At 37.7% G+C, this 27,202-nt stretch overlaps 1 protein-coding gene across 1 annotated transcript in view; it reads right to left on the reverse strand.

The window, feature by feature from the left end:
• Window positions 1-1,244: 1,244 nt before the first annotated feature.
• Window positions 1,245-27,202, reverse strand: part of TRAPPC10 (trafficking protein particle complex subunit 10) — a 37,795-nt gene continuing 11,837 nt past the window's right edge. The window contains exons 5-23 of the mRNA XM_014876805.2: window positions 25,965-26,160; window positions 24,744-24,855; window positions 23,492-23,739; window positions 21,553-21,699; window positions 19,606-19,720; window positions 19,033-19,109; window positions 17,034-17,125; window positions 15,816-15,956; window positions 14,867-14,979; window positions 13,329-13,843; window positions 10,785-10,926; window positions 9,391-9,549; window positions 8,477-8,706; window positions 7,561-7,661; window positions 7,087-7,213; window positions 6,211-6,381; window positions 4,661-4,838; window positions 4,063-4,257; window positions 1,245-3,287 (exon numbers count right to left, since the gene is read on the reverse strand). Coding sequence (XP_014732291.1) covers window positions 3,049-3,287; window positions 4,063-4,257; window positions 4,661-4,838; window positions 6,211-6,381; window positions 7,087-7,213; window positions 7,561-7,661; window positions 8,477-8,706; window positions 9,391-9,549; window positions 10,785-10,926; window positions 13,329-13,843; window positions 14,867-14,979; window positions 15,816-15,956; window positions 17,034-17,125; window positions 19,033-19,109; window positions 19,606-19,720; window positions 21,553-21,699; window positions 23,492-23,739; window positions 24,744-24,855; window positions 25,965-26,160 — 3,298 coding nt within the window. The 3' untranslated portion in view covers window positions 1,245-3,048. The remainder of the gene's footprint in view (window positions 3,288-4,062; window positions 4,258-4,660; window positions 4,839-6,210; window positions 6,382-7,086; window positions 7,214-7,560; window positions 7,662-8,476; window positions 8,707-9,390; window positions 9,550-10,784; window positions 10,927-13,328; window positions 13,844-14,866; window positions 14,980-15,815; window positions 15,957-17,033; window positions 17,126-19,032; window positions 19,110-19,605; window positions 19,721-21,552; window positions 21,700-23,491; window positions 23,740-24,743; window positions 24,856-25,964; window positions 26,161-27,202) is intronic.

Genomic DNA, 27,202 nt, shown 5'->3' on the forward strand with positions numbered 1-27,202 from the left:
GTGGCCTGTTTGATTCTTTTCAATAAAAGTGTAAAAATATCACGAAGAAAATACGTAAGGAAAAGAAAGAAAAGAAAGGAACTGATAAGGGTAGATAGTGGAAATGTAGCACCACCCATGGATCTGGTGATGAGACTTGAGTGTTGTCATTTCCATGTCCCTTGGTCAGAGAGATGGTCACAACCTCGATCCTTTGGGGATGGGGGCCCACAGAACAAAAAGTTCCTCGGGTTATGTACATCCACATTAGACTTGGAACACCCAGAACCCTCCCCAGGAAGGGAATTCTTCATGTCTCGTGCAAGACTGGGGCATGCACCACCTGCTGAAGGAGAGTTCCAAAAGGTGTCACAGGCTGCTTTGGGGTCCTTGGTGGTCTCAATCCCCCTCTCTTGGTCTTGCCTGCTCCATGACCCCGTTTCTGCACCTGCACTGGGGGTTGTGGACCTGAACAGCAAAACTGGCACCAGAAAGATGCTGCCCTACCTTCCCATTTGAATGGTTATTGGTGTTTGAGGCGTAGCAATCCATTATATCCAGCTCCTTCGACTAGGTCCTTGGATAATCACTCACAGATGTTAAAGCAACGTTGCAAAATATGGAATACATCAAAATTAACTTAAGTCAGAATGTTCTTTGATGGTTGATCTTTGTATACCTTCAAGTCTAATCAGCAAGGAAGGAGAATTAATTGGTAGTAAAGAGAGCAGTGTGCCTTAGTTATGGATATCCTGGAACTAACGAGCTTTAAGGATGCAGTAAATCAAGATATGAATGTATGCCTTGTGTATATGTTGCTAACTTGGCAAAAGACTCAGGTCCAGGTACCCTGTAACTGAACTATCTCCATTGTAATACTTAAAGTCAGAGCTACAGGGCAAAAAGACCCTGCCCAGGTGAAGACCCTTCCCTGGAGGATGCACAGCAATCAGCTGGGATTCCACAACTTGTGTGGAAATTATTAACCATTCATTATAGAGGGGCTGTACCTGGGTTTGCCAACACTGAATTTCTGTGTATAAATAACAGCAAGAAAAGTCTGGAGGGGTGTGCTGAATTTGTGGAATATTGTGGAGCCTCCAGGCCTGTGCAACTCTGAAATAAATAATCAATGTCTCCCTCAAGTGTATAATTGCACACCAGGTAACAAATCTGATTTTTGCAGACAAAAGCAGCTTTGGTTAAAACAGATGAAGCAATCGCTCCTCCAGACCAAAGAGAACTCACAGCAGCAGAGAAGCTGATTTCTTTTTAAAACATGTATATTTAGAACTGTAACGCTTACAATTTCATTAAACAATCTTAGTACAATGTGTTTAATCTAACAGTATATTACAGAACAATGTGAAAAATGATTTAATAGCAAACCATGAAAATGGAATTAATAATACCTGCAGTGTCAAAGTCACTAACTTGTTACCTTTTCCAGTCAAAGAATCCCAGCAGTCATTCGCACTAAATGATGCTTTGGGTTTTATCCAGAATAAAATGGTATGATTTCCACAGAGAAAGGGCATTCCTTCACAGAAAGAAGATGCATAATAAGAACATTTTCAGCTAGCAGGTCTACTTTATACATCTATTTAGAATTTTTAAATAAAAAATAAAGTTAAATGTTTAGGCCAGTGCAGGGTGCCTATTCATTTTTCAACTTGTGGTTCTTCTTGGAAAGAGGGTTGAGTTTTTATTTCCCCTTTGTAATTTAGCAGAAGAAAAGAAAATAATAACAATGAATTTGTCTAATGAGCAGCTCCTCACTTTTTAAGTATTTGACGTGGGACTGTTTCCTCTGTGGAGTCTGTTGACAACGCACCATTATAGATCTGCAAGTAGAAAAGGTCATTCTCACATTAAATGCACAAGTTTCAATATCAGAAGCAGGACATCAGAAGAAGTTGTAATTTTTCCAGTCACAGGTGAATTTGCAACATTCACAAAAATTACACTTTTTTTTTTACATTTTTTGTATTTACATTTCAGATATAAATAATGAAATTCTTTAAGTTACATGTTTTAACTTTGCTTCACGATTATTCTACATCTGCAAGCTTTCCTGTATCAAACCAACCTCCTTCTTTCATCATGAATGCACAAATCTGGCCTCTAATCAGTAATAATTACATTAAGCCTTTATGATGAAAGGTTGACTGTTCAAGTATCACATCATACTGAAATTTTTGCCCCAACTTAAAAATTGGGGCAGCAAACCAAGCCACTTGGAAATGGTAACAAAAGAAATTAATCTGGGAACTAAATAAGCCAAATAATTTATTATTAAATTCTATCAGTATCTTTCTTTGGTAAGAAATATGCAAGAGGATAACCCAAAGCCCATCCCAAAAAAAAAAATCATATAATATGTGACATCACAGTGTCTACTCTGTGAAGGAGAAAGCCTCAGAAAATTAAGGAATTTTGTTCAGTTAAGATTGTTTATAGCAGTAGCTCTTCCATGCATCTAAGTATGCAAATGATGGAAGTTTAAAATAAAATTGCAATGGCAGGAATTAACAATGATCAAACAAACAAACAAAATAAAACCAAACCAGAAAAGCAACTGTTACACCAGTGAATGTCTTGTTGTATGCTCTGTTATGTTTCTGGCACATGTGTGGAAAAGCCTGTAAATTATTACATTAAAAATTCAAGATTTGGATAATTACATCATCCAACTCTACATTCTAAAATATGTAGGAAGCATGAAACAAATCTTTCAGCTGCCCAACAAAAATAAAGAAGTGGTCCAAAGATTTGGATTTTTTGCTTTTTGTTGCCCTGTGTTGGTTGTTGTGATGCAGGGATGTGACTGCAGGGAGAAAACCCAATAGCTGACACAAAACATACTAAAGTGGCAATATAAACTAGCTGACACAAGCCTCACTGTACACTGAAATTGATACAATTGTCTGGTGCTTCCATGGCCAGTACGCGCCGAGTGCCACAGGGCTCCTTGGAGTTAATGTTGCAACGAAGACTGAGCAGGTCATTATCCCATAAAGTGCTTTCATATCCAGTTCCTAACGGGCTCCTGGTCTCCACTCCGAGCTGTCACGTAACATTGACCTCCAGAACGTGGTCGTCCTTGCTGGGAATGACAAGGATTTGCATCCCCGTGCTGCTGTTGAAGACCTGGCCCGGGGAGAAGGGCTGGAGCCGGGGCATGGGCAGACCCTTGTGCTCCCCGCTGGCTGTGGAATGCAGGCTCCCCCTGCTCCTGATGCTGCTGCTGTCAGCCTGCTCATCCACGTTCTTGTCCACAGACAGGTTATCGTTTTCAATCCAGCTATCTGTTTGGAAACAAAAGCAACCAGAGTTTTATTCTGCCAATTAACTCTAAAAGGTCATTTCAGAGCTCTGACAGTCAGCTTAACACATGTCCACAGTTATTGATCATCTCTGCTGAGTTGCACACTTTTGGCCAGCACCAGATGTAACAGAGTGAATTATATTGGTTTCAAAGGAAAACTTCAATAGCATGAACTCACATCTGTCACAAGCTAGAAGGATGCACACTGGCAGCTCCATTGACAAAAGCTATGTTGCTTCTATGAGTGAATCCTCACTGCAGCTCTGGGACTACTCATCAGTACAGATACTCTACATGGCTGTGGTAATTTAAACTCTGCATGTTATCTAATGCCCCAAATTTTCAGCAGTTCTTTAATTTCACTTTCAACCCCTTGAAAACTGTGAAAAAATTTCTAAGCAAATGAAGAGAAACACAATTTAGAGAAAATAGAACTGCAGGATTAGAGGGTTATCAGACAGTTTTTACTTAATTATAAATCCAGTGACAACTGATTTGCATACTAATCTTTAAAGGACATGTAAGGGAACAATGCATTTATTATTCCTTCTCAGAGCTTTAGTGGCAACCCAAATTCAAAGTTCCCATTAGAGCAAGTTTCAATTTAGGACTGTGAGTGAAGGTAGCAAAGACACCTGTGAGTACCTGGTCCATACAGTGACAGTGTATTTCTTGCTTTGCTTTTCTCTCTATTCAAGAGCACAGGAAAAGCAGAGTAATTTCTGTAAGTAGCCACGTGGTCAAAATGTTCTTACCAGCATCAAGCTGCATGGAGTGAGCAGAATGGTGAGGGAGGTATTTAAACAATCTGACATCAGGGAAAGGCAGATACCCAGCAAACAGTGGCATCACTTCCATGTGGACTTTGTGAATTGCTCGAGGTGCTACAGGCATAGAAATCACTCCAGAGCTTTTTCCACACACTGCCCAGTTACTACTGTTGTCAACAACTGCAAGAATAAAGAGAAAACACTATAAAGATCTTCTGTGGAAAAAATGGATAACCATCAGGATAGTTTTAGAGCACTCTGAAAATCTGCATTTAGCAATATCTAAAATCCCACCAGCTTTTATGTGTGAAGAGCTGTGCAAGGGAAGAAAACTGCCCTACACAGAAGGGACCATAGTTGGGCGTCAAGCATGTATCCATCCAGTCTAAAGAACATTTCTATTCCACTTCAAGGCAGATTAATGAAGAGAAAATAAAATATTCCCAGTCTAGCAAAATGAAAACTGCTTTACTAAGCAGCTGTACCCACAATAAAGGAATTTATGACATAGCAAGTCTGGTAGATGTCGTCAAGAAAAAATTAGGGGAAAATTTATCGAAATGCTTAAGAAAAATACTCTTACCTTCATACATAAGTTTTGTTGTGCAATATCCATCTGATTCTGTTAATGCTTCATCTCTGTCAATCTCAGAGAGCTCAACAAGCCGGGTGATGGACACCTCTAAGGAGCAGAGTGAGCCTGTTTTACAGTACTCTGCATCCAAGGGTGGGAAGATTTCAGTTTTCACATGGTACAATGTCTGTCAGGAAGAAAACAGTGCTCTTATCAAGAAACATGGGGTGTTTTATTTGTGTTTAAATTGAACTGGACAATGGGTACAATACCAACTTTACATGTAACAGACACATCCTGTTAAATATTCTTAATGGAAGAATCACTTAATAAGCAATGTTCACTTCATTATCTTGCTCAGTTCAAGAACATCATAGAACATGGAATCCTGGAATACTGTGCAATAGTAGGGACCTTAAAGATCATCTGGTTCCAACCCACCTGCCATGGGCAATGATACCTTCCACTAGATCAAATCAAATTTGAGTCAATCTATTTTTGATAGAACAGTGAAAATATAATTTTTTCATTCACTTCTGTACTTTAACACAGCCTTTCAATGCTCCTAAATGGACACCAATCTTACTATTTAAACAATTTTTATCCGTTTCTTAGCTCCTCCCTTTACAGACCCATCCCTCAGGTTCTGAGTAATACAGAACTACTTCATCCCTCTTCCTTTCATAGTCCCTGGAAAAACAGTGCCCACATCAAAGAACTGATTTTTAATTCCTACAAAATTAAATTTCTACCAGAAAACCCCCATTGTTTCACACAGGTAGCTGTCTTTTAAAACTCCAGAAAGATGCTGATAGAGGTGCCAAAAATGCCAGTAGGCAAACACCTGAAATGTTGCTCAATGCCAATTTGTAACATGCAGGTAGAAAACACTGAAAACAGACAAAAAGGTTTAAAAACCAAGAGTCTTCTCATGATACTGCTTTTTACCCAAGCATCACAAAGGGTAACACTGAGTTTAGAAATGAGATTAAATAATGTTGATAAAACTTCCTATTAAATGAATTCTACCTAGCCAATGAGCTTCCTAGCTGATCAAAGGAATAAAAAGTTTGTCCATAAAGGGAAAGAAGAAACATTTCAGATAATGGCCTAGGAAACCCTAAATATTTCATTAGAGGAACTCATCTCAAGCACTGCAAAAAACTACTCAGATGCTTTCAATAGCAGAGATATTTTGGAAATTGCAATTTGCTTTGGAGAGCACAATCTTAAGCCAGCAGGGAAAAAGCAGCTCAGTAAGCTGCAGACAATCCCCATGGCACCAACCCAGGAAGGTGAAAACAGTAAAAAAAATAGAACATGATTAAGCACAAGTGTTTCGGCCCTCACACATTTCTGTGGCAAGGATATGATTCCACTACATCCCATCAGGCTGCAGTTCTGTTACTCACAATCTGACTTTCCAATGATTCTAAGCAAGTATCAGCCTCATGATATAAACAGAATTTTTCCAATATATTTCTTGATTTTCCCTTTTCACTTATTAGGAAACCATATTCAGTTAAGATATGCTACCCTATACTTAGAAGAGTACTTACAAAAAAATTTTCCACTTGGAATTTGTAAGTGAACGGCTTCAAGGTAAGAGACTGTTCTTCAGAGGTAGCTGGACAAAAGCTGACTGAAAACAGGCACTGCAAGGAGAGAGGAAGCTCTTTTGTCCACTTCAATTCCCATACAAAGAATATTGATTGCTTACTGTACACGACCTGAAAGAGAATGTTTAGAGTGTTAGCTGCTTCCTTCCTCTGAGAAAGAAGGGGAAATGCACATGTGCATATGTTTGTCTGTTCTGACACTGGTACAGTTTATAGAAGCAAACTCAATAAATCACCAGGGAAATATGCAACAAAATGACTAACAGTGAATCTTTTTCACAACACACATCTTTTTAAAAGGAAGGATCCATTTCACTGTCAGAATCAAATGTTTCAAGAGGAAACACCTCACATTCAGTGAAGCAAACTTCAATTTCATATTTGAAAATATTTTAATCAAAAGTGAAATGTAATAGAATTATTAATATGTTCTTATATACTTTTTCTAGGCACCAAGAATGAACAATTTAGTATGTTCAGACAAGGCTGAAAGAAACTTCAGGGTTGCCCAGGAAACTTGTGGATGCCCCATCCCTGGTTGTGTTCAAGGCCAGGTTGGATGGGGCTCTGAGCATCCTGGTCTAGTGGAAGATCTCCCTGCCCAGGGCAGGGGACTGGAACTTGATCATCTTTGAATCTTCTTCCAACCCAAACCATTCTGTGATTCGATGGCAAGAAACTGTTCTGCAACTGAACTGGTTTACAGCTGTATTTAATTGAAAAAATTGTCTCTACCTGATTTTTTTTTCTTAAATCCCAATGACAAACTGCAACCATAAGATGAATAAACTGAATAAACCAGCAAGTGAATTTTACCTGTTGAGATGCAGGGTTGAGAGGTACCAGCTGCAAATCTGTACACTCAGCAGAATTTTTTAGGCTGTAGTCTGAAAGCTGGAAACAGAGTTCTGACAAATTCTGTACACAGACTTGCACATATTTCCTGAAAAACACCACACAGTTTTCTCAATGAAAACTGAAGAGTTACATTGGAAAAGTGCATGTCCATAAAACAAGGCTGTAAAACATCCTCTTTGACATTAAACAAAACCAAAGAACTACACAGAAACAGGATATCTGGGTTCATCCTGTGGTCTTATTTCCAAAACCACACATTTGTTTTATTGCCATGAAAGAACACGAGAGGAAATGCACAAGCTTCCAGGGGGAAGACAGTAAAAGCCCAACTTATATATTAAAAAAAAAGGCTGCTATAAATATGAGTTATGAAACCTCAGCTCCATACTATGTAAGAAGAAAGAAGCAATTAATAAATAATGAGTACATTACCGTTTGCCAGCTGACAACAAGGAATGCTTGGCATTAAAGGGTATGCAGAATGTTAATGCAATAATAGTGGAGTAAATCGACCAAGGACAATCAATGGTCACCTAAAGGAAAAAGGGAACACAGTTCTTATTTGCAATGGTCTTCGGCACAATGATTTTGCTTTTCTTCTCCTTTCTAAGTGAAACTTTTCTCATCAAGTGTCTGTATCTAATGCATCCGGGAGGGGAAAAAATAAATTTTTTTTTAAAATCAAGTGTGTAAAAACTAATGTGAAAAAACACAGGTTTTTGTTTGCCTGTGAGTGGGATATGAAATCTCAAAGCAGCTTTTCCTCTAATAACTGACACACCCCATTCTAAAGACTATAAATTAAGGAAGAGGAATAGAAGAAAGAAAAGATAAGAGCACACCAATGGTATCTTAGTACAAAAACCTGGTAAAGGTCAGTATCAAATAAACTGCTATAAGATCTATTATTTAAATGTCTTTATCATAATTTAATATATTAAATACAGGCTCAAAACATTTAAAAAATGCATTTAATGTGAATTTATTTTAATTTGAAGCAGCACACTTGACTTCATCTTTCCCATTAATCAGAAGCTGGAATTAAAAGTCCACCATGCTACCTTTTACAAAGATACAGGTACCCTCCATACTATATAAACTGTGTTAAAACACCAGAAATTAGATTACTAGCCAAGGGAACAGTTGACAATTTATTAACCACAGTATATATTTCTGCTTATACTTACAATTTCTTTACATTTTAACATTTGGTATGATTTTTGCATATACGTCTTTTGAAGGAAAATAAGTTCCAAACAATCAAGCTCCCCCTCACCACCACTTCCATTTTGTGTTTACCCCTGTGATCAAATACATTTCACAATAGAAAAGTTAAGCTACATCTTACTTTTTGGTCAACAGTAGCCATGCAGTTGTCCTGTTTCTGCTTCTCTTTGTTTTTTCTGTGATTTTCTTTATTTGTAGTATTTTCCTTCTCCACTGCAGATTCTGTGGCTGATGGCAAATACATGACTTCTAGTTCAAATTCAATCACATGATAAGCAGGAGCCACTGGCAAGCTGATGCTTGTGATCTTCTCAGAAGACTGAATCCTTAATGATGACTCTGAGATCCTTTCTACAGATGAGCAGAATGGGAAAAAAAGAAAAGCATGAAAAATATGTGGTGCCATAACCCTTCCCAGAAATGTTTGCAAAAACAGCAATGAGAAACCATGTCAAAAAATTCCACAGTAACCTCTCCAAACCAGCTACAATCTGCACATGGTGAATATTTAACTTCCCAGGAGTAATGCTCTATCCTTCTTTAACTGCAGGAGGGTAACCACCACATTCCATGTAATAAAAGGCTCCTTCTAATGTTCAGGAAAGAACTGAGAGGGCAATCTAGCAATCAAACCAGCTAAAGAACAACTTTATCCCATCATATGACACTTACTCAAGTTTTTACAAAGTGAAAGCACGTTATTAAGTCTCATAATTTTACTTCAAGCAGCCTTGGACACACACACACACAACCATTTTCATATGCCTTCTGAATTTCATCAATGGAAATAAAATTGTCCAGCTGTTTGCCAAAGTTCATACTGCTACTTTGAGGGTAAAAATTTAAGACCTTTCTTGCACTGATGTACTCAGCTGCAAACCCCTGAAATTATTCTTAATGATGACTATTATTATTATTATTATTTAAGAACACTGACAAAGTGTCAGTGTTCTTAATACTGTAAGTACAGGTTGCTTCAGGATGACTGAACTTGTCAGGCTTTTAAAGAGTATGAATTTTCAGTTCCTGGCTTACCCCTGGTGTTGGAGTAGATGACAGCCTTGCTCTCGGGGTGGTACAGGATGGGCATGGCATCCGCGTTGCTGAGCTGCAGAGTGTCCCCGCTCTTCATGGTGTAGTGACCAGTGGTCACTGTGAACTTCACCTTCTGGGGAATGCCAGCCAGAAGGCTTTCTGAAGGACAGAGCAGGAATTGTTAACAGGTTCCAGTACATGGTTACAATGCACTAAAGCTTGTTAGCAGACAGTTGGTCACACACTGGAGTAACCCCTACAAGTGCGGGGTTTTGATGTTATGGGACACACCAAACCCAACTCAGACACAACTTGTGGGGAAACCACTTATTTCAACCTGAGAGCCCAAACCCACTGCATCTTGGATGGCTTAGATAAGCTGTGTCTCTAGCACAGATTTCAGTGAACTCTAACAACCCCAAAGAATTTACTAAGCTTTTAAAGTTCTCCAGGTTGCAGACAGCTCTGTATTTTCACATCTGTGATTCCAATCATACCCACGTGGGGTATTTACATGATCAGCACAACAAGAATGCCAGTGTGCACACAGAATCACAGCTATCATTTTCACAGGGGTCCCTAATTTGGTTTATGCCCAATATGCCTGTCCTTCCTTTGCCACACACTGCAGCCTGGAATGCCAGCACAAAATTCATATTAACTCCTCAGCTCCCATACTCAATAGCCTGAAAACAAATCACTATTAACTTCCATTTAAACCCAAAAAACACTACAACAACGAGTGCTCAGCTGTCCCTGAAACCAATGGATGCATCCAGTATTCATTTTTAATAAGTTTATACTATCTTCTCTAGTAGAGAATCCCCTTTCTTACTTATTTTTCGTAAATATCAAAGGGACTCTAGCATTAAGTTAGGAGGAATTTCTTCACAGAAAGGGAGAATCCATAGGCTGCCCAGGGAGGTGGTCACTGTCCCTGGAGGTGTTTAAAGGCAAGACTGGACATGGCACTCATAGCCATGGTCTGGGTGATAAGGTGGTGTTTGGCCACAGGTTGGACTCAGTCCCAGAGGTCTTTTCCAGCCTAATTGATCCTGTGATCACAACCAATAAGGAGCTCAGTCAATTACAAATGTAAATATTCACTTCTAATCAGTGTGGCAGCTCAAATCACACCTGATATTTCAGTGACACTACATGTTCAAATCAATGTTCAAAAGTGACATTATGTCCAGAGCCACGCACTGGAATCAGTTGTTCAAAACCAGCCATCAACGGCAGGGCATTATGATGGATAATTTAAAAAGCAAGGCTGTATTTTAGACTCACAGTGCAGAATAAGACAAGCTGAGTAATACTGAATGAAACACTTTAGTCCCACAGGAGCACAAGAGGAATCACCAAAGCAGCTTCAGCACAGCCTCTATACCTACCAGTCATGGGCTCCACTTTGAGCTGGGGCTCCTGGGAGTACACGTCGTACTGCACGATGGGGTAGATGTGCAGAAGGACAAACTGCACCTTTCCCACTGAAGTGCACAGCTGCCTCAGCGTGTATGTCCCAGGTTCTTTGGCCTTGGAAGAAAAACATTTGATTTTTTTTTTTAAGTTTAAGGAAATACTTCTAGAACAAGCCCTCTACTAAAGAACAGTGTGTTTCCATCTCATTTTTTATCAGGTACTTGGAATTGGAAATTGAAACTGGAGATTTCAGAAAAGTCAGTCTTCTGAATAAATAACAAGATTTGCACGAAGGTGCACCCTTTGCCTCATTAAGATTGAAGCTCTAGAGTGCTGTCTGATTCAAGAGAAAACATCATAATTAACAAGTACTAATAATCAGGATAAATAATGTAGTAGCTATGCCATAAGTTTGTTACTTTGGGGCGTGTTTTGCCTTGTTTGTTGGTTGGTTACCTCCCCTAAAGTGCAACATACATGAAAAAAAGATTATTAAGTACCCAAACAATATCTGTGCTTATTTGTCTAATTCATTAAAACAACTATAAAATCCTACAGCATTTCTATAAGGCACAGCTTTCAACTCCAGCTGTTGATTTCACACACTCCTCACCACACACCCTGAGCCAATGTTTACAAGAAAATAACACATACATATTTAATTTCCAACTCTTCCCATACCCTGAGTAATGGGGTTCTGGATGTTTCTCAATAAGATTAAAAACAAAAGCAAATCTGTAGCACCTTCTAGTATGTTTATTCTTGATTGTATTTGCTCTTAGGGACTGCTGTGGAATGGGAAGTGTTGTTGTACATTTTCCAAGTGTAATACATAAATACCAATGCTGGGTATCATTAAATAAGTCTACAAGTTATGGAGAAAAGTTGTACCAACTCAGCAGTCAAACCTCATGCAGTTACTTACATGGCAAATCCAGACTGAAATTCAATATTATGCATTCTGACATTAAAGTCACTACATTTTAGCCCTAAAACCCAGAAAAGCATGAGGAAAGTAATACATAAAATACACATACTTTAAATCTTAACATGGAATGGGAATATTGGTCTAAACAATTTATACAATGCTTTCTGATCTCTTTTAAGGCTTGGAAAAACTGGAAGATTGCTGTCAGCATAAATAATGCTAATCATGAGTCTAAGGTCTAAGAAAGGATCAAACTCCCTCTGGGTCATAGAAGTAGAGACATTCCTCTTCCTGCAGAAGTGGTGCAATTAAGCATTACTTTAAGAAAATTCAGAAAACAAGCTGTCAGCAGTTTGTATCCTCTGGCCAGCTGTGTAATCCAGTAGAAGTGACATAGTGAATAAATAAAAATAATGGATTTTTAGTAAATATTTTGTAAATACTGCACCTCAAATCTAGAGAAGTTTTATTGTTTTATCTAATAATACACTGTTAAAATTATAATGTGCTCAGATTTTCCCTTTATGGACAGGTAAATCATGCCTTAAACGACTATATTGTGGGATTCACAGTGAGCAATCTTCCCATGCAAAGTTCTTTTCTTGAAAGGAAGGTTGGGAAAATAGCAAAGTTATAAAAGTAAGGCTGTCCATCCTTCAGTAGCCACAAGATTCACAGAAGAACCAGGCAAATTCAAAGCAGAGCTCTAGCTTTTCATCCATCACTTCTCCTGGTGTTTCCAATTGCATCCTGATCCCACTAACCCCAAATGCCAGCTCAGTACAGTCCCTAAAAGCTTTCTTCTAGTAATGCTCCTTCATCTGAAATCCAGTTTTACATACATATGAATTCATTTTACAGAATATGGCATTTCCAGCCACCAAGGCCTCAAAGGTCCAAATCCCATTAATCTGTCCCCATCCTTCGAAAGGATGAAAAACCTCAGAAGTTAGGTCAGTAGGTAGTTCAAATGACTGTATTGCCATTCCAAAGATAGTAACATAACTAGTAATTAATAAATTAGTTAACTTAGTTAGATGATGACTAATGGGGACAATTTTAATTCTAGCATCTTCCAAATTCAAATACTTGTAGCTGATCTCAAATTCTTGCATGTAGGTTTACTACATTCCCTAAGTGAAAAGTTATTCTACCACCCTCTACAGAGAAGAAAAGGCTGTCAACCAAGTTTAAGCACACAATCACTTACTGAAGAGCTAGAAGTAGAATTCACATCAAAGTTTTTAGATGTTATTCTGTATGACCTCAACAGTGCAGGCAGACTTCATGAGCAGTACATTATATTGCATGTGAATTTATTGGTTTAATTTTTAGTAGCAAGTCAAGATGTTTAAAATAAGTTTAGGAAGGCTGCCTCAAATGATTTCAAGTACAAGAGTCATCTGTATGTTTTAGCATAAACACAACAGCATCCTTGCAAAGGAAATGATGGCACAGAACAACAAAAAGCTGCAAGGGGAATGGATGACCCAAGTGTAACAGGAAGCAATGCAGCCACCACTCACCAGCACAACACTCTTCCTCAGCCAGCACTCCCAGTTTTTCTGAGAGTGCTATAATCACATACCTGAATATTGAAGGTTATTTTATTGTCCCCTGGTTGCAGGGTCAAGTCGTTGCACTTCAACACGTGAGCCCCATCTTCCAAAGTGAGCCCCGAGGGCACGTCCAGGGAGCTGCTGCTCTCCTGCCGGCGCAGCAGCATGTGCGCGTTTTTGCAGATGATCCCGGCTGTGTTCAACGAGTTGTCCGAGGGGCTCCGCTCGTACATTTCAGACAGCTCCAGGGCTGGCAGGCTGTTTCTAGACAAAGGCAAGCCTGTAATTTCACTTGGGAAGTTGATGACACCGTTGGAAGTTTTGTGCTTGGTGAGCCACTCGGCTGTTTTCCTGTAGCTGTTCTTCTCAATGCTGAAGTGAACGTGGATGGCAACCTGGTCCACCTGGACAGGGATGGGCATTTGGCTCAGCAAAGTCAACTCGATGGACAACTTTCCACCCACGTGGACAACAGCATTTGGAGGGTCAAAATGCAGAGTTTTCAGCTGGGCAAAGGAGTGCATAGGCAATATAACCTTTTGACCTGGGAAGACAAAATCAGGGATTTTATTATTCTCCAGTGCTGCTGGAGATGTGCAAAACTTTTCTCTTAAAAATTCAATCCCTAGAATTAAAGGGATCAACAACTTTTCAACAATGAATCATTTCACAAAAAATCGATGCTTTCCAATTTTTTATCTTGCATGAGAGTTAAATGATGCTGAGATTTGTTTTCCAACAATTACTTAGACTACAATTTCTATTTCCAGGCTATTAAAAACAAGTGAATTAAGAGAGATTGTCCAAGCAGAAGTTGAATATTTCACTACTACAGAACACAGAAGCCTTAAGTGACCAACTTCCCAGAGCCTGTACAAGTTTAAGAAACTAATAATCAGGCTGGTGCCTTGCATAGCAGCTCTGCTATGCAAGGGATTTTCATTCTCTTTTCTACATTCCAAAAACAACCCTAAGGCAGTACCTAAAATTAATTAAGAATCAAATCTAAAGGAACATATTACTTATGGTACATCTAATCATTAAGAAAAAAAATTCTGCATAAAAATAAGCAGTCTTCAGATCTACAGGAAGTATTCCATATGAATTTGAATTATGATTAATATTTGACAAGAAGATATTACTGAAGCAGCATGAAGAATAAAGAGAGGAAATGGAATGGACACAATAATAAGCTGCAAGTGGATGAGCACAGATCTAACATCAAAATCCAGGAAGTACCATCACAGAGCTGCCACTTGCATGCCAGCAGTGAGAGACAAAGGTTAGGAACTGAAAAAACTCAACACAATAAATTATGGGCTGTTAAAGCAGAGAAACATAACTGAAGGAAAACAAAGATGTTGCAGTACTCAGGATGAAAATGTTCAGTACCCTTTCATCTTTGACTATTCTTAATTAGAGTAGATTTATAAATGTTTTGGAAAACATTTATAAACAAGTTCAGAGATTATACACAAAATAATGAACCCAGTCAGAAAAAGCCTTCCCATCTACCTTTAGGGGACAACCAGATCAAAGTGGCTTAAGTTTTAAGACTCAGGCTTACCTTGGTTCTCTGCTTGTGGACTGGTAAAATCTAGTATTTCTTGGCAAAATCTTTTTCGTTCCTCTTCTGTTAGGTGATTATCACCAGCTAAAAGGCTGCTTGTTTGGAGATAACTAATGTGGTTAAGGAAACAGGAGGTAGAAACCCACAACAATTAGAAATTTGACTGAAAACAAGACATTCAAGTACTGCTCTTCTGATCTTTTGAGACAAGATCTGCTGTTATCATCACTGCACTTTTCCAGTAGAAAAGAAACAATGGAAGATTTAACACTATCTGAGAGTACTGCAGAATCTCAATACTTCTGTAGCAGACCGACTAAAAATACGATCCATTATTAACTAGTGCAATCTTGCCTCATCTAAAAAGATTCATGAGCATAGAAAATTCATTATTTGACAATAATCCATGCAGTGTGCAAATTAAAGACAGTGTCTTGCATCATACTGGCCAACATTTAGCACTAAATAATTTTGAGTATTCTATTTTATTCCAATTTACCTGGCTGAGAATCTGCCAGCTGTTCCAGCAGCACTTACCACAACTGTCATAAGACATCCTTTAAAATTTTAAGTACTGAGGATATAAATGATCACTTGAATATTTAGCTAAGAATGCAATATTACTGGCTCAGATTCTTTATAAGCATTTGCACTGAAGCAGAAAAGCTTAAAAGTGTTTAAAAGTGACGTGAGAATTTGCAAAGGAGGTTGAGATGTATAACCTGTGTCTTGTTGTAAAAGCACATAAATCAACAAAAAAATCAGCACAACAGAACAACCTCCAAAATACACTCAATGGTATCAAATAACTCAGCTGTCTCAGCTCAGACTCAGAATGCCTGGCAGTCTCTACTGTTAAATAAAAGTTAGAGATGTGTCAGAAAAATAACCCCAAGCATTATTTTCTCCCGTCTGGATTGTTCTGGTTCTGCCTGTTAGAGGATACTTTTCTATCTGCCCAAGCTGCTTCTGGCACTCAGCCAGCTGCTTCCTCGTGTGTGTGACCAGCAGTGCCCAGCCCTCAGCAAGGTAGGTTTTCAGTGCTCCTTGAAGATACACCTCTGCCTTCTGGGGACCTTTCTTCCTCCTTGGAAAATGAAAAGAATGAGCACAGAACAATGTAAGAACCTTTGAACATAGGCCTTCCTTTATTGCAATTCACTTAAGAAAGTAGAACTGCAATTAATATTATTATTCCATGTCAGTGAAAGGTTCCATATGCAGATCTATCCCAAGTCAGAGCAAATGAGGTGAAGGAACCTCCCACAAATGAAACAAAAGCCAACCAAAGCTTCTGACAGTTAGCTAAAAATTTGCTTACTCAAAAATTTTAAAGCAGAAGAATAGTTCAATGAAAATTTTATCACCACACAGCAGTTCCATGGCAGTCTTTAAACCTAACATTCCTCTCTCTGGTGAAAATTTAAGTTAATTTAGCAGTTCCATGGCAGTCTTTAAACCTAACATTCCTCTCTCTGGTGAAAATTTAAGTTAATTTAGGAGAATCTGTTGCAATATGGAGATCAGACTGCTTAAGTGAATATCAGAAGTGTGCCCCAATATATTTTCAAAAATAACCCACTTATGGCTCCCAAATTCTTCTAAATAAGAAAAACAAAATGACTGCAAAACACAGGTTTTCTCTGTGGATTTGAACAGCAGAGATAAAACCAAAAAATGTATTTGGAAATCAGGAATAAAATAACTGTTTTACAGGAGGGGAAACAAACAGTTTGCAATGATAACCTCAAATAGGAAATGTCCAAAGACTTTTCCTGGCTTTTTTTAGATAGATGCAGTTCATATATGTAGTTAAGGTAACAACTGCATTTACTATAGCCTACTTCCCAAGGAGGCTTCTGATTTGTTTCCAAGTTTACAGTTACATTTCCCAACCTTTCCTCCTCAGAAGAAAGGATCAAGCTAAAGATCATAGGACAGTTAAAGGTAAGAGTACAAAATCATGAGGTGAGAATAAAGGTTTGATAAAAGAGATTGCTAGTTTTCTTTTCTTTTTTTTGTAAATATAGCCTGAAATAGAGTTTGTTTACATTTTAAAAAATACTTTTTAAAATTCGTGTTTAATTACGGTGTATCTTCCTCAGGGATAATATTCAAACTTTTCAAAGGCAATGCATTTAAGACATTTTAAAGAGTCATTTACATATAAAACTCTGCCAAGTCCTTTCCCACAAGCTTAGCTGAGCGAATTCTTCCAATATTTGTGTACATTTCAATGGTGGCATGGGACAGATCCTGTTTAAAAGAAAAGAAACCATTATAAGCTTTATGTATTTTTGGCAGCTGTATGGCTATTTCACACAAACTCATAGCCAGTGACTAAGCTGAGCACAAAATACACAGCAGTTTGTAACAGGTCACCTTCACTCCTCCTGCAGCTGGTCATATCCATATCCATATCTGTGAAAGCTAAGTTATAATCAGAGTAATTATTTTCACAAGAGTGCCTTAAAGGAATTTTGCTTGCATTCCCAAATTGAAGTTTATCTCTCATCTTTAACCTTATTCTCCAATGCAGCCACAGTGTCCAAGTGTCACTTTCTTCTCCTTGCTCACCTTCCTCCCCTTGCCTTAAGCTTTAATAACAGCAGCAAACTTTTCTCACAAAATTAGCAGTTCCAACACACACATAGTGTTCAACCACCCACCTTCTTTCCAAAGTCCATAATCATCTATGGTCAGATATGTAAAAATATAAAAAATACATCATATTGTGACAGGATAAAGGGAAATGGCTTCAAACTGTTAAGATTTTTCTTTTTAATGCAAATAAATGATCTTAGGTGTGTCTGGAAGTTTTAACTAATTCTGAGTTCTTGTCCACTGAATGCAGGACAAGAGTATACATAAAATGTATATATTTACATGACAACTACACAGAAAACCATCTTTAGAGTGTATCTGATATCTGAATTTCTGCTGCATAAAAATGCAGTCATAAATATAAACAGAAATGGCAATTCCTCTGGCAAACAACACAGATGCCACTCAGTTTCTTAAATTTAGGAAGTTACTGCTGAGCTTAGCCGAGATCTTTAGGTGCAAGTTGGAACTGGATAGGTAAGAGAAGCTGGCAAATCTGAAGAATTTAACTCTGATCCAGCTACACAACTAGTCCTATAAATAAATGAAGAACAAAAGTGAAACCCAGTATCTTCAGACAAAATGTCTTGAGATTTTTCTTTTGATAAAACTTTGTAAAATTGAGTATCACATAGTTTTAATGTTTCAAAAGAACTATTCCATTTTCCTTCAAGTTTTCTCCAGAAAACCTTATTGGCCATATGCAAATGTGAGAAATTTTAAAGGAAAATTATTCAAGGAAGACAAAAAGCAAAACAACCCAACAAAAACTGTCAAACCAAGCCCTCAAAAAATCAAACACACTCTTGTGAGAGTCAAGAGTTTTTTGTTTTATTTGACAATCTTCTATTTGAAAAACAAAACCATCAAAGCAAAAAAACCTGAAATCGTTTCAATGGCTCCTCAACAAAGGAGCTGTCAGGAAATAAAGATGCACAATATTAGAATCCCCATTGTGCATCAATCTATACCAAGTACAACCCTATTATCCACAGATGTCCCACAGTTTATATATATATATATATATATATATATATATATATATATATATATATAATCAACATATATATATATATATAAAAAAATCAACATATATATATATATATATATATATATATATAAAAAAAAATCAACAGTATAACTTTAATCATCTAATACTCACTGCAAAATACAAGCCCAAACCATTTAAAAGGAAGGAAATTCACCATCAATATTCTTCTGGCAAAGAGTCAGTTAATTCTGAATTTGGGATAGCAGAATATGATAGCCATGACATTGGCTTTTTTAATATCTAAGTATACATACCCAGAGATAATAACCTCCAGCTCATAACTGTAAATATTAAAGTTAATGCAAATATTTGAAACTTGGGGCCCCGACAGGGTTCCAGCTGTTAAACAAATCAGCCTTGCTGTGCTCAGTGTGCAAGAAATATACCAAAACATGGAAATACAGATTTATGTTTTTAATGTATCTTCTCAGGTTTGAAAACTTTGGCTCTATTTAATCTACAGTGTAAACTCACAAAACTAATATAAATAAGCAAAACTCATACTTACTAAGTAGTGTTTTTCAAAAGCTTCTACAGATGATAAGGCCTCTTTGAGTTTCTTGTAAGGGCTCTGTGATGCATTGGCTTTGGAAAAAAGCAGGACAAGAGGTGTCACTTACAAACACATTCTGAGAATAGCATCCCCCCACACCCCATCCCTGGTTTTTCTCCAGTAGAAAGTGGAGAGGAAACTAAAGACTAATATCACTTTGCAGCTCCAGCTGCAGGTTATCTATTTGCACGCAATCAAAGATGCCCCATTTGATTTTCCAATAATTTTATTTTAAATACTTGTCTGAAAGAATTAAGAACTTAATTCAAATCCTGTGCTGTTCAAGATCATTCACCTAAATGCTGATACATGGAGCATTGATGGAAAAACTTATACTTGCAGCAGCAAGGAGATGCACTGGTAATTTGAAATATTAAACAGACATCAAAAGAACTTGTAAGGGATAAAGTTCTATCAATGTGTGTGTACGTAGGGATGCTTGAAAATACTTATTACTGATGTACTTCTATGCTATGCATTTCAGACAATGTCAGCTATTGGAAGGAATGCCACCATTGCTGGCAGTACCTGTTTCAGGGCGTTCTGCTCCCAGCCCTGCTAACAGATCCACAGTCCTGTTAAGGTCTTCTGAATTGGGTCCCTTCTCTGACACAAGTCCACACAGGTAACCCAGAGATTTTAACTATAAGAGAAGCCAGATGCTTGCTTTCAATAGGCTATAAAATCAATATAAAACCCTCTTGCTCTATTACATCATTCCATTTTAATTGCTTTCATATTATGCTGCTCATAGGATCTCAAAATTAACTGTTATTCTCACAGTATAAAGTAACTAATTTAATTAAGGAATTAAATTGCATATAAGTTACTGACTCAAATATTGGAACATGTGCATACACACACAGATCCCTACATGCACAACACCTAATCTGAGTAAATCCTTCTTGTTTTCAACACAAACACAAACAAAGCTTCAGATGTTCAGCAGTTATGACCAAAGATTATTTCTAACAGCTGTGTCTCTATTTTTAAAGACTGAACAATCAAGAAAAGCAGGCAAGTCTGCAGTACAGGGATTAGGCAGCCTACAAATTCACCTGAAGTACTGCATTCAAGTGAAAACCTTCCTGAAAAAGACATTAGCACAGTTAAGAGTGTTAATACAGTTAACTACCATAAAACCCCTTCTAGACAGCAGCTGGTGACTCAGCACCCAGAATGTTGTCTTAAAGCTCTTATCTATTGGCCGTTTGGTTAATTTACTTAGAGAACTTCACCAGCTATAAAGGTAAGCCCACAAAAGAATAAAGGTCACAGCTTGTCACATTACTCCACACCATAAAAAATGGGGAGGGACATTAACCTTTTTTTGAAAATTTATTTTAAACTCCACTTAATTTTGTCAGTAGTTGCTAAATTTCTTCATTCAGGCAGTTCCACCTTACTGCTACTCATTATCCTATTCTAATTCTTCATTTTACCCTTTGTGTTGGAATAATGATGGAAGGGAAGAACATTTCCAGCTCACTTTGGAACTTATCTCCCATAGAAACATCTAAGGAGCATGGGAAGAATCTGATGCACCAAAGAATTTTAAACAATTCTTTGCTTCCTTTATCCTGATCTCCACCCCCCTCTTTTTTTTAGCAATAACTCTTCAAGGTGAAATTTCATTTCCCTGCTTTTGTAATAAAACAAGGACCTCAAAGGCTCAATTAGAGGATTTTTAAGTCTACTGAAACATGACCAAACTCTGATTAAAATAAATAGCAAATATTCTACAGGCTATAAAACAAGAGGGTGAGTCTTCAAAAGATGTTAGTCTTCAAAAACATCCACAAATACCACAGAAGACTATTTCAGTAGTTTCTGGAGTTCACCTTCTTTCTAAAATGTTTTTCAACAGTGGAAAGCAGTAGCAACCTCAAACATCACCTCTTTCATAGGAACAGAGTAAGTGGAACTTGAAAGTTAGGGAAGCAGTTTAACCAAACTGAAAAGGTAACTTCAGAACATTTATGGTAAAGGCTGGTAACTGAAAAAATGGAAATTATTTGCCTCTTTCACAAGCCACCAAGGGTAACACCTACAATGAAGGCAGGGGTCTATTACTTTTGTTCTACTATGCTATTTTTAATGGTAAATGTATTTTTAATGGCAAATGCATCCAAATCTGGGCATTTTTTCTGCTGTATCTGAAATTCACATGCTCTCCCTCTCAGTCAACATAGACTGAGCTCATTCTGGAGTTGAATCAAACTAGTAATTAATTATTAATTTAGTGATGAGGAAAGGAGGGAATAGAAAAAAAGGAGGATAAACCCTTGTAGTTCCCAGACTTCAAATGACAGAGGGAAAAGTGAATATAAACATGGATGTCACATCTAGACTAGACTCAAGACAATGTGCAGAACCCAGTAATAAATTCCACAATAAAAAGGACAAAATCTGTTCCAAGGAAACAAATATTTTATTTGAACATTGTTATACCACCACCCCTCATCATTCACTCACCTTTTCTGTGGCATAGCTCCACAGGCCAACTGTGTGGGAAACGTTTGCATCTATTTGAGCCCTATCACAGCAGCCTTCTATTCTCTGTAAGACTTCCAAGCAACTCAAAAACACCCAGCAATCCAAAGCTCCAGGAGGAACTGAGACCTGGAGATGAACAGATAAAATTAACTGGGAAATAAACTATCACCAGATGAGAAAATACTTCAGCAAAAGTACTTTTCTTGATACAACACAGCAAAACCTCTTGGAAGAGTTTACTCTCAGAATACACAAAGCACAGCCCAACTCCTGCTGCCTCCTGAATAATTTATATATATATTAGCTCACAAAACATATTAACTAGATTTGATATATTCATCAAGATGCAAGAGAAGGAAAGGAAGACTAATAGGCCTTGGAAAAATTCCAAAAGTCTGAAAATTCAGCTTAAGGAAAACAGAGTTAGGAAAATTTTCTGTAAATAGACTACTGCTTTTCTGAGGAGACATCGGTTCTAACTGAGACTGAAATGAAATGTATAAAGAAGTGTTAAAAACCTGGAAAAAACAAATTAGTCTCTAAGATTCCTTCACAAAAATAAGCTTATTCATCGAAGGATAAGACATATGCCATGGACAACTGATTAAAAAATGGAGATGAAAACAAACAAAGAAACACAAAAAGAGAAAAACAGAGAAAGAGAAGAGAGTCTGATACTAGAATTTTGTCAAGAATTAAGACAAAGATGAGCATAACTAAAGTCATGGAATATAGTCACATTAAAGGTGTTTCAAAATCCTGTTCATAACCCATGTAAAAATGTTCCTTTTAGAAAGACTATAAAAGTCCTAAAACCCATAATAAACTAGGTGACTAATGGGACAGGAAAGTCCAAAGTATGAGCACAATGAACTTGAAGAAATAATAAAGATCTGAATTCTGAAAGAATTTTCAGGAATACAAAGACCCTAAGAACAGAGTAGCTTAGATTTCAGCTGTGTGTTCAGAGGTGCCAAGCCACTTTAAGAGGTTTGCCTGCATTAAGAAAAAGGATCACAACAGGGCTAAGCACAAGCTGTGCACAATTAAGTGTCACTGTCTCACAGGGCACTGCATTCAGTTTGGATCACCACAGCAAGACACGAACAGCAGAAATAAAAAACAGTGCAGAGGAAAACTCCAAACATTGGGGGCACAGGACAGACCTGGGGTGCAGCAAAAGGGGAACTGTAGGAAGTGCCTTCAGAGATCTAGAAGGCTACATTTTGGAAATTAAAAAAAAAAAAACAAACCACAGAATACACACACAAATCATGCTATCTGTGGGAATTACACATTAGTTTGAGAACACATGAAGGTGCCAGCAAAGCATCTGAAGCAGATTTGCAGTTCTTAAATGCAGATGAACAGATGGAACTTACTACCACAATGTCAGACAAGCAAAAGTTAGCAGCTGCTGTTATAATGGCATAGATAAAACTAACAGAGCACCCATGGGATGAGGACATGAGTAAGCACAAACTGATATTCAGAAATATTTTTTTTTGTTACAGAGGATTAGCCTGCATAACAGTATAATAACCACGCTGCCTTATTTCCTTCAATACAACACTGCTATAGATTTAAATTATGGGAACTACAGCTCAACAGATTGGTAATAAATCCATGAAAGAAGCAAGCAAATGACTACCAGTTTAGAGAATAACTTTCCAGGTGAAGACTAAAACACTTTAACTAAACAGATTTGGTTCCCAGATGTGATGTCTCCAAATTTCTTGCCAAAGACATCCTCGTGATGACACAATCAACTGCAGCACAGTTGTTATTACAGCATCATTTTGATAACTCCCAGCCAGTGCTTACTGAATGCTGGTCACCTACAGCTAAACTTGAAACATCTCATTAGATCTCACTGGATGAAATGGTTCACATCATGGAATAGATGACATCGACTCACTTCCAGTAGCTTGAGTTCCTGCACACAGTTGTGAAGAAGCTCCAGTGCTCGCTGGGAAACTTCCCATGGCCTCTGCAGGAAGATGAGCAGCGTGCACTGCCGGGAGAACAGGTAACTGCGCAGGTCCAGCAGCGTCGCCTCCTGGTTCTGAATCAGCTCTCTCTTCTCCATGTCTATTGGCTTCCGCAGAATTAAACCATTCCAGCTCCTCACCGGCTGGCAAAAAAACGTCAGCCAGTTTGCACCATCTAAGTAAACAAAGATAATATCCAAGAATCAACCACTGCTTGCTAGGAAAGCCTCTTCATCCTCCCTCCAGAGGCTGTGAGCTGCTTTAGTCTTTCCCAAGTCTATCACATGGATAAAATTACTTCATGTCTTAACTTCCAAAAGCAAACCAAAAAACCCACCAGAACTTCCACAGCGAGGTAAGATAATTGAATTCCACATTCAATTCCCATAGGCATTTTGTCTTAATTGTATGTTTGTTATCAGTATAGTGACAACCAGTCTGTAATTTATTTATTAGCAATTAAGCCTACCTGAAGTTCAAAACAAACAAGCTTTATCTGCTGAAGTATTTCTTACTCAGCCATCATGGATGGATGTGCCCCCACTTCCAGGTATTGCATTGGGTTCAGTCAGCACAAATCTGTTTCACTGCAATTACTCCTGCACTATATTTTCACAGTTTCATAAAACATATCTGATTAAAGCTGTTATATAACAGCATGTACTTTAGCTCATTAAAACAGTTTAAAGCTATTTGATACTTCTTGCACAGTAATTTTTCTTGAAAATGAAGTTAAATCTTCTGTACTGCAGATTAAGCACCTATTTCTATTAAGTTTTGCAGTGATTACCAAACATCTTGTGTAATTTGAGGCAACATTGAATGCTCTTTTCCAGGAAGCTCTTTACTGAAAAACCTAGCAGTGAGCTGTAAAAACAGCAGCTGTGTCTCAGCCAGATCAATACTTGTGTCATTTCATAGTTCAGGGCTCTGGTTGTAACAATCATCCCATTAGAGCAAAACACAGGTTTTCATTAAAAATTGCTTCTAAGCCTCAGAGACAAGAAACAAAATTTTGTTAAGACTGTAACTGATGGACACTTGTGTTTGCACACAGCATAAAACAAGAGCACAGACTGCCTGATGCAGCCTCCCTGTGACTGCCCAAAGCACAGGGCTGCTCAGCACAGTGAAGGAATTCAGGCACTCAACATTTCTTTCACATTTTCAGACACTTACCACCAGCCCCAAAGTTGACAACGTACTGAGAGAACAAGGCATCCAGCTCATCATACTGCACCAGGGCATCCTCAAACTGCTGCAGCATCTCAAAGACAAAGGCCAGCTCTTCCTTTTGGCACACAAGGAATACAGGGAACATGTTATTGACATTATTGATGTCTGATATTACAGCCTGTCCCCATCCATCCACAGAGCTCCAGGAACTCCTTTTTCTGTTTTTCATTTCACATGTATAGAAAACCCTGCCATTGGAGCAAATTTCTTCCCAACCCAGGGAGGTTCATGAAAGGTGATTAAATCATACAGCTCTGCCAGTAAATTCTGATGTGTATCCAGATCCTGATTCACTACGAGATATTGCTCATAGATCTATTAAAAGTTTAAATTTAAATAAATAAATGAATAAATGCTGAAGACTCATCTTCCATAATAGTACTGATGATTTCCCCTCAGTTTACACCATGAAGCCACCAATTGCAGTGCATCATATAAGGGGTTTTTGTACACAAAGCCAAACTGCTAAGTAGAAAAGGCCTCAAAATTAGATCTATCCTATGCAAAAGATAGCACATGCAGTCAAAGGAGACATGAGGATGTGGTAGAGGAGAGATCAGCACTGTACAGGGACCAAATTCCAAAGGAATCAAGATCTTTAATTTTATCAAACCAAAGGTTCTTGCTTTTCTCTAAATCAGCTAAAACAAAATTGTATTTATAACTACATAAAAAATAGAATTCACAGCACTCTCTATATGGATTGCTTCAAAATAGACACTTTTCTAAACATCACCTCCATAAATACTGATAAGAGTTTGAACAAAGAGAAGAGCAGCATTCATATTAAATACCAATTGCAAGTTTGAGTGTATGCACAGTAACGGGACATTCACCCCAAATTCAAGATCAACTACTAAAACACTTTTTAGATGCAATTCGTTTGCTTCAATTGAGGTTCATAAAACACTGACAAGCCTGAAGAGATTCTACTTTTTTAACAGCAGGAAACTGTATTACTGCATTAATTGTATTAAAAGGCAACTTAAACCTGCTGCAAACAGGATCCAAAACCACTGCTGTTAAACTAGTCTCCATAATTCCTGCTTCAGCCCTCAAAGAATGATCAAAACATTGGAAGTACCAGAAATCCAACCACAAGAAAACAGCACCATTTTTAAAACCAGGACTCAAGTATTTTCTTCAGTATCAAGGGACTCTTACCTGGACCATGAAATACTCGCAGAAGCTCCACCCTGGCTCGGTCCTTTTCTCTCTGAGAGTTCTCATGTCATCTTCAAACTTGCCTAAGTTTTTGGTAAAGGACATGAGAAGCAATGTCCTGAGTTTGGTCAGGAAGGCATTCCAAGATTCCTGAGAACGGGAAGAGTCTTTCAAAGGGTCAGAAAGTACCACACATCTGTAAAGAGATTGATAAAACTGTATTTGAGGAGGAAAACACATAATTCACATGTAAATGCCCATCTGAATACTGTGCATACCTGACAAAGAGAGTCAATAACATTTAGTTTTCATTCTACATTAATCAGAGGGAAAAAAACAAGGTTGAGAGTTATGTTTGTTTGTTTGAAGGCAGCTATGTTGGGGTTTTGGGTTGGTTTGTTTTTGGTTTGTTTTTTTTTTTGGTTCAGGCTTGTTAGCTTTTAACAAATCCTTTCACGTGATACAGTTTATGAGAAGAGTTTTATGAGAAGTTTATGAGAAGTGTTTTACCCCGAACGAGTACTCTAAAGCTTTTTTTTTAAGCAAATAATGGATACATTATTCTAACTACTTAAATATATGTAATGCTGTAGCTATCCTAGAAAAGTCTGCCTAGCAATACAAATCCGCAGAACAGCAAATATAAAGATCGTACAAAATACAAATCAGGATCTATTAGTTCACATATATTCAGCCTTTCCTAATTCACTTGAAATAATCAGCCACAATAGATTCTTGAAATACCTCAATCTGGTTTTACACATCCTATGTGCTAAAATGTCCTCTGCTGTTCTCAGAAAATAAACAGATCCCATTAATTCACAAATAAATCAACTTTTTCAGAGCATCTTCCTTCCTCAGTGTTTCTTTCACAATTTATTAACATTCAAGAAACAAATGATATCTCTAATGACAGGAAAATCTCTCATCCCAGTAAAACACTATTTCTGGTTAGAAAATCCTATTTTTTTGGCTTTAATGAAAGCAAAAACAGTTTCATGCATTCATTACTATTTCCTTAGAATAAAAACATCTGAAGAAACTGGCCTTATGTCAATTATCTCAGAGTGAAAAGGTGATTAAGTGAACAGAAGTAGAAGTAAGAAGCAGAAAATACAATGGCAAAAAATAAGCTCTATTGGCTTTATATTCCCTACTCACCTCACTCCCACTACCTGTAACTCTGGTAAGATTTTTACAAGCACCTAAAGAAACAAAAAACCCTGAAGGTCTAAAAG

This window comes from Sturnus vulgaris, chromosome 2, assembly GCF_052056855.1.
Source record: "Sturnus vulgaris isolate bStuVul1 chromosome 2, bStuVul1.hap1, whole genome shotgun sequence".
NCBI lineage: Eukaryota > Metazoa > Chordata > Aves > Passeriformes > Sturnidae > Sturnus > Sturnus vulgaris.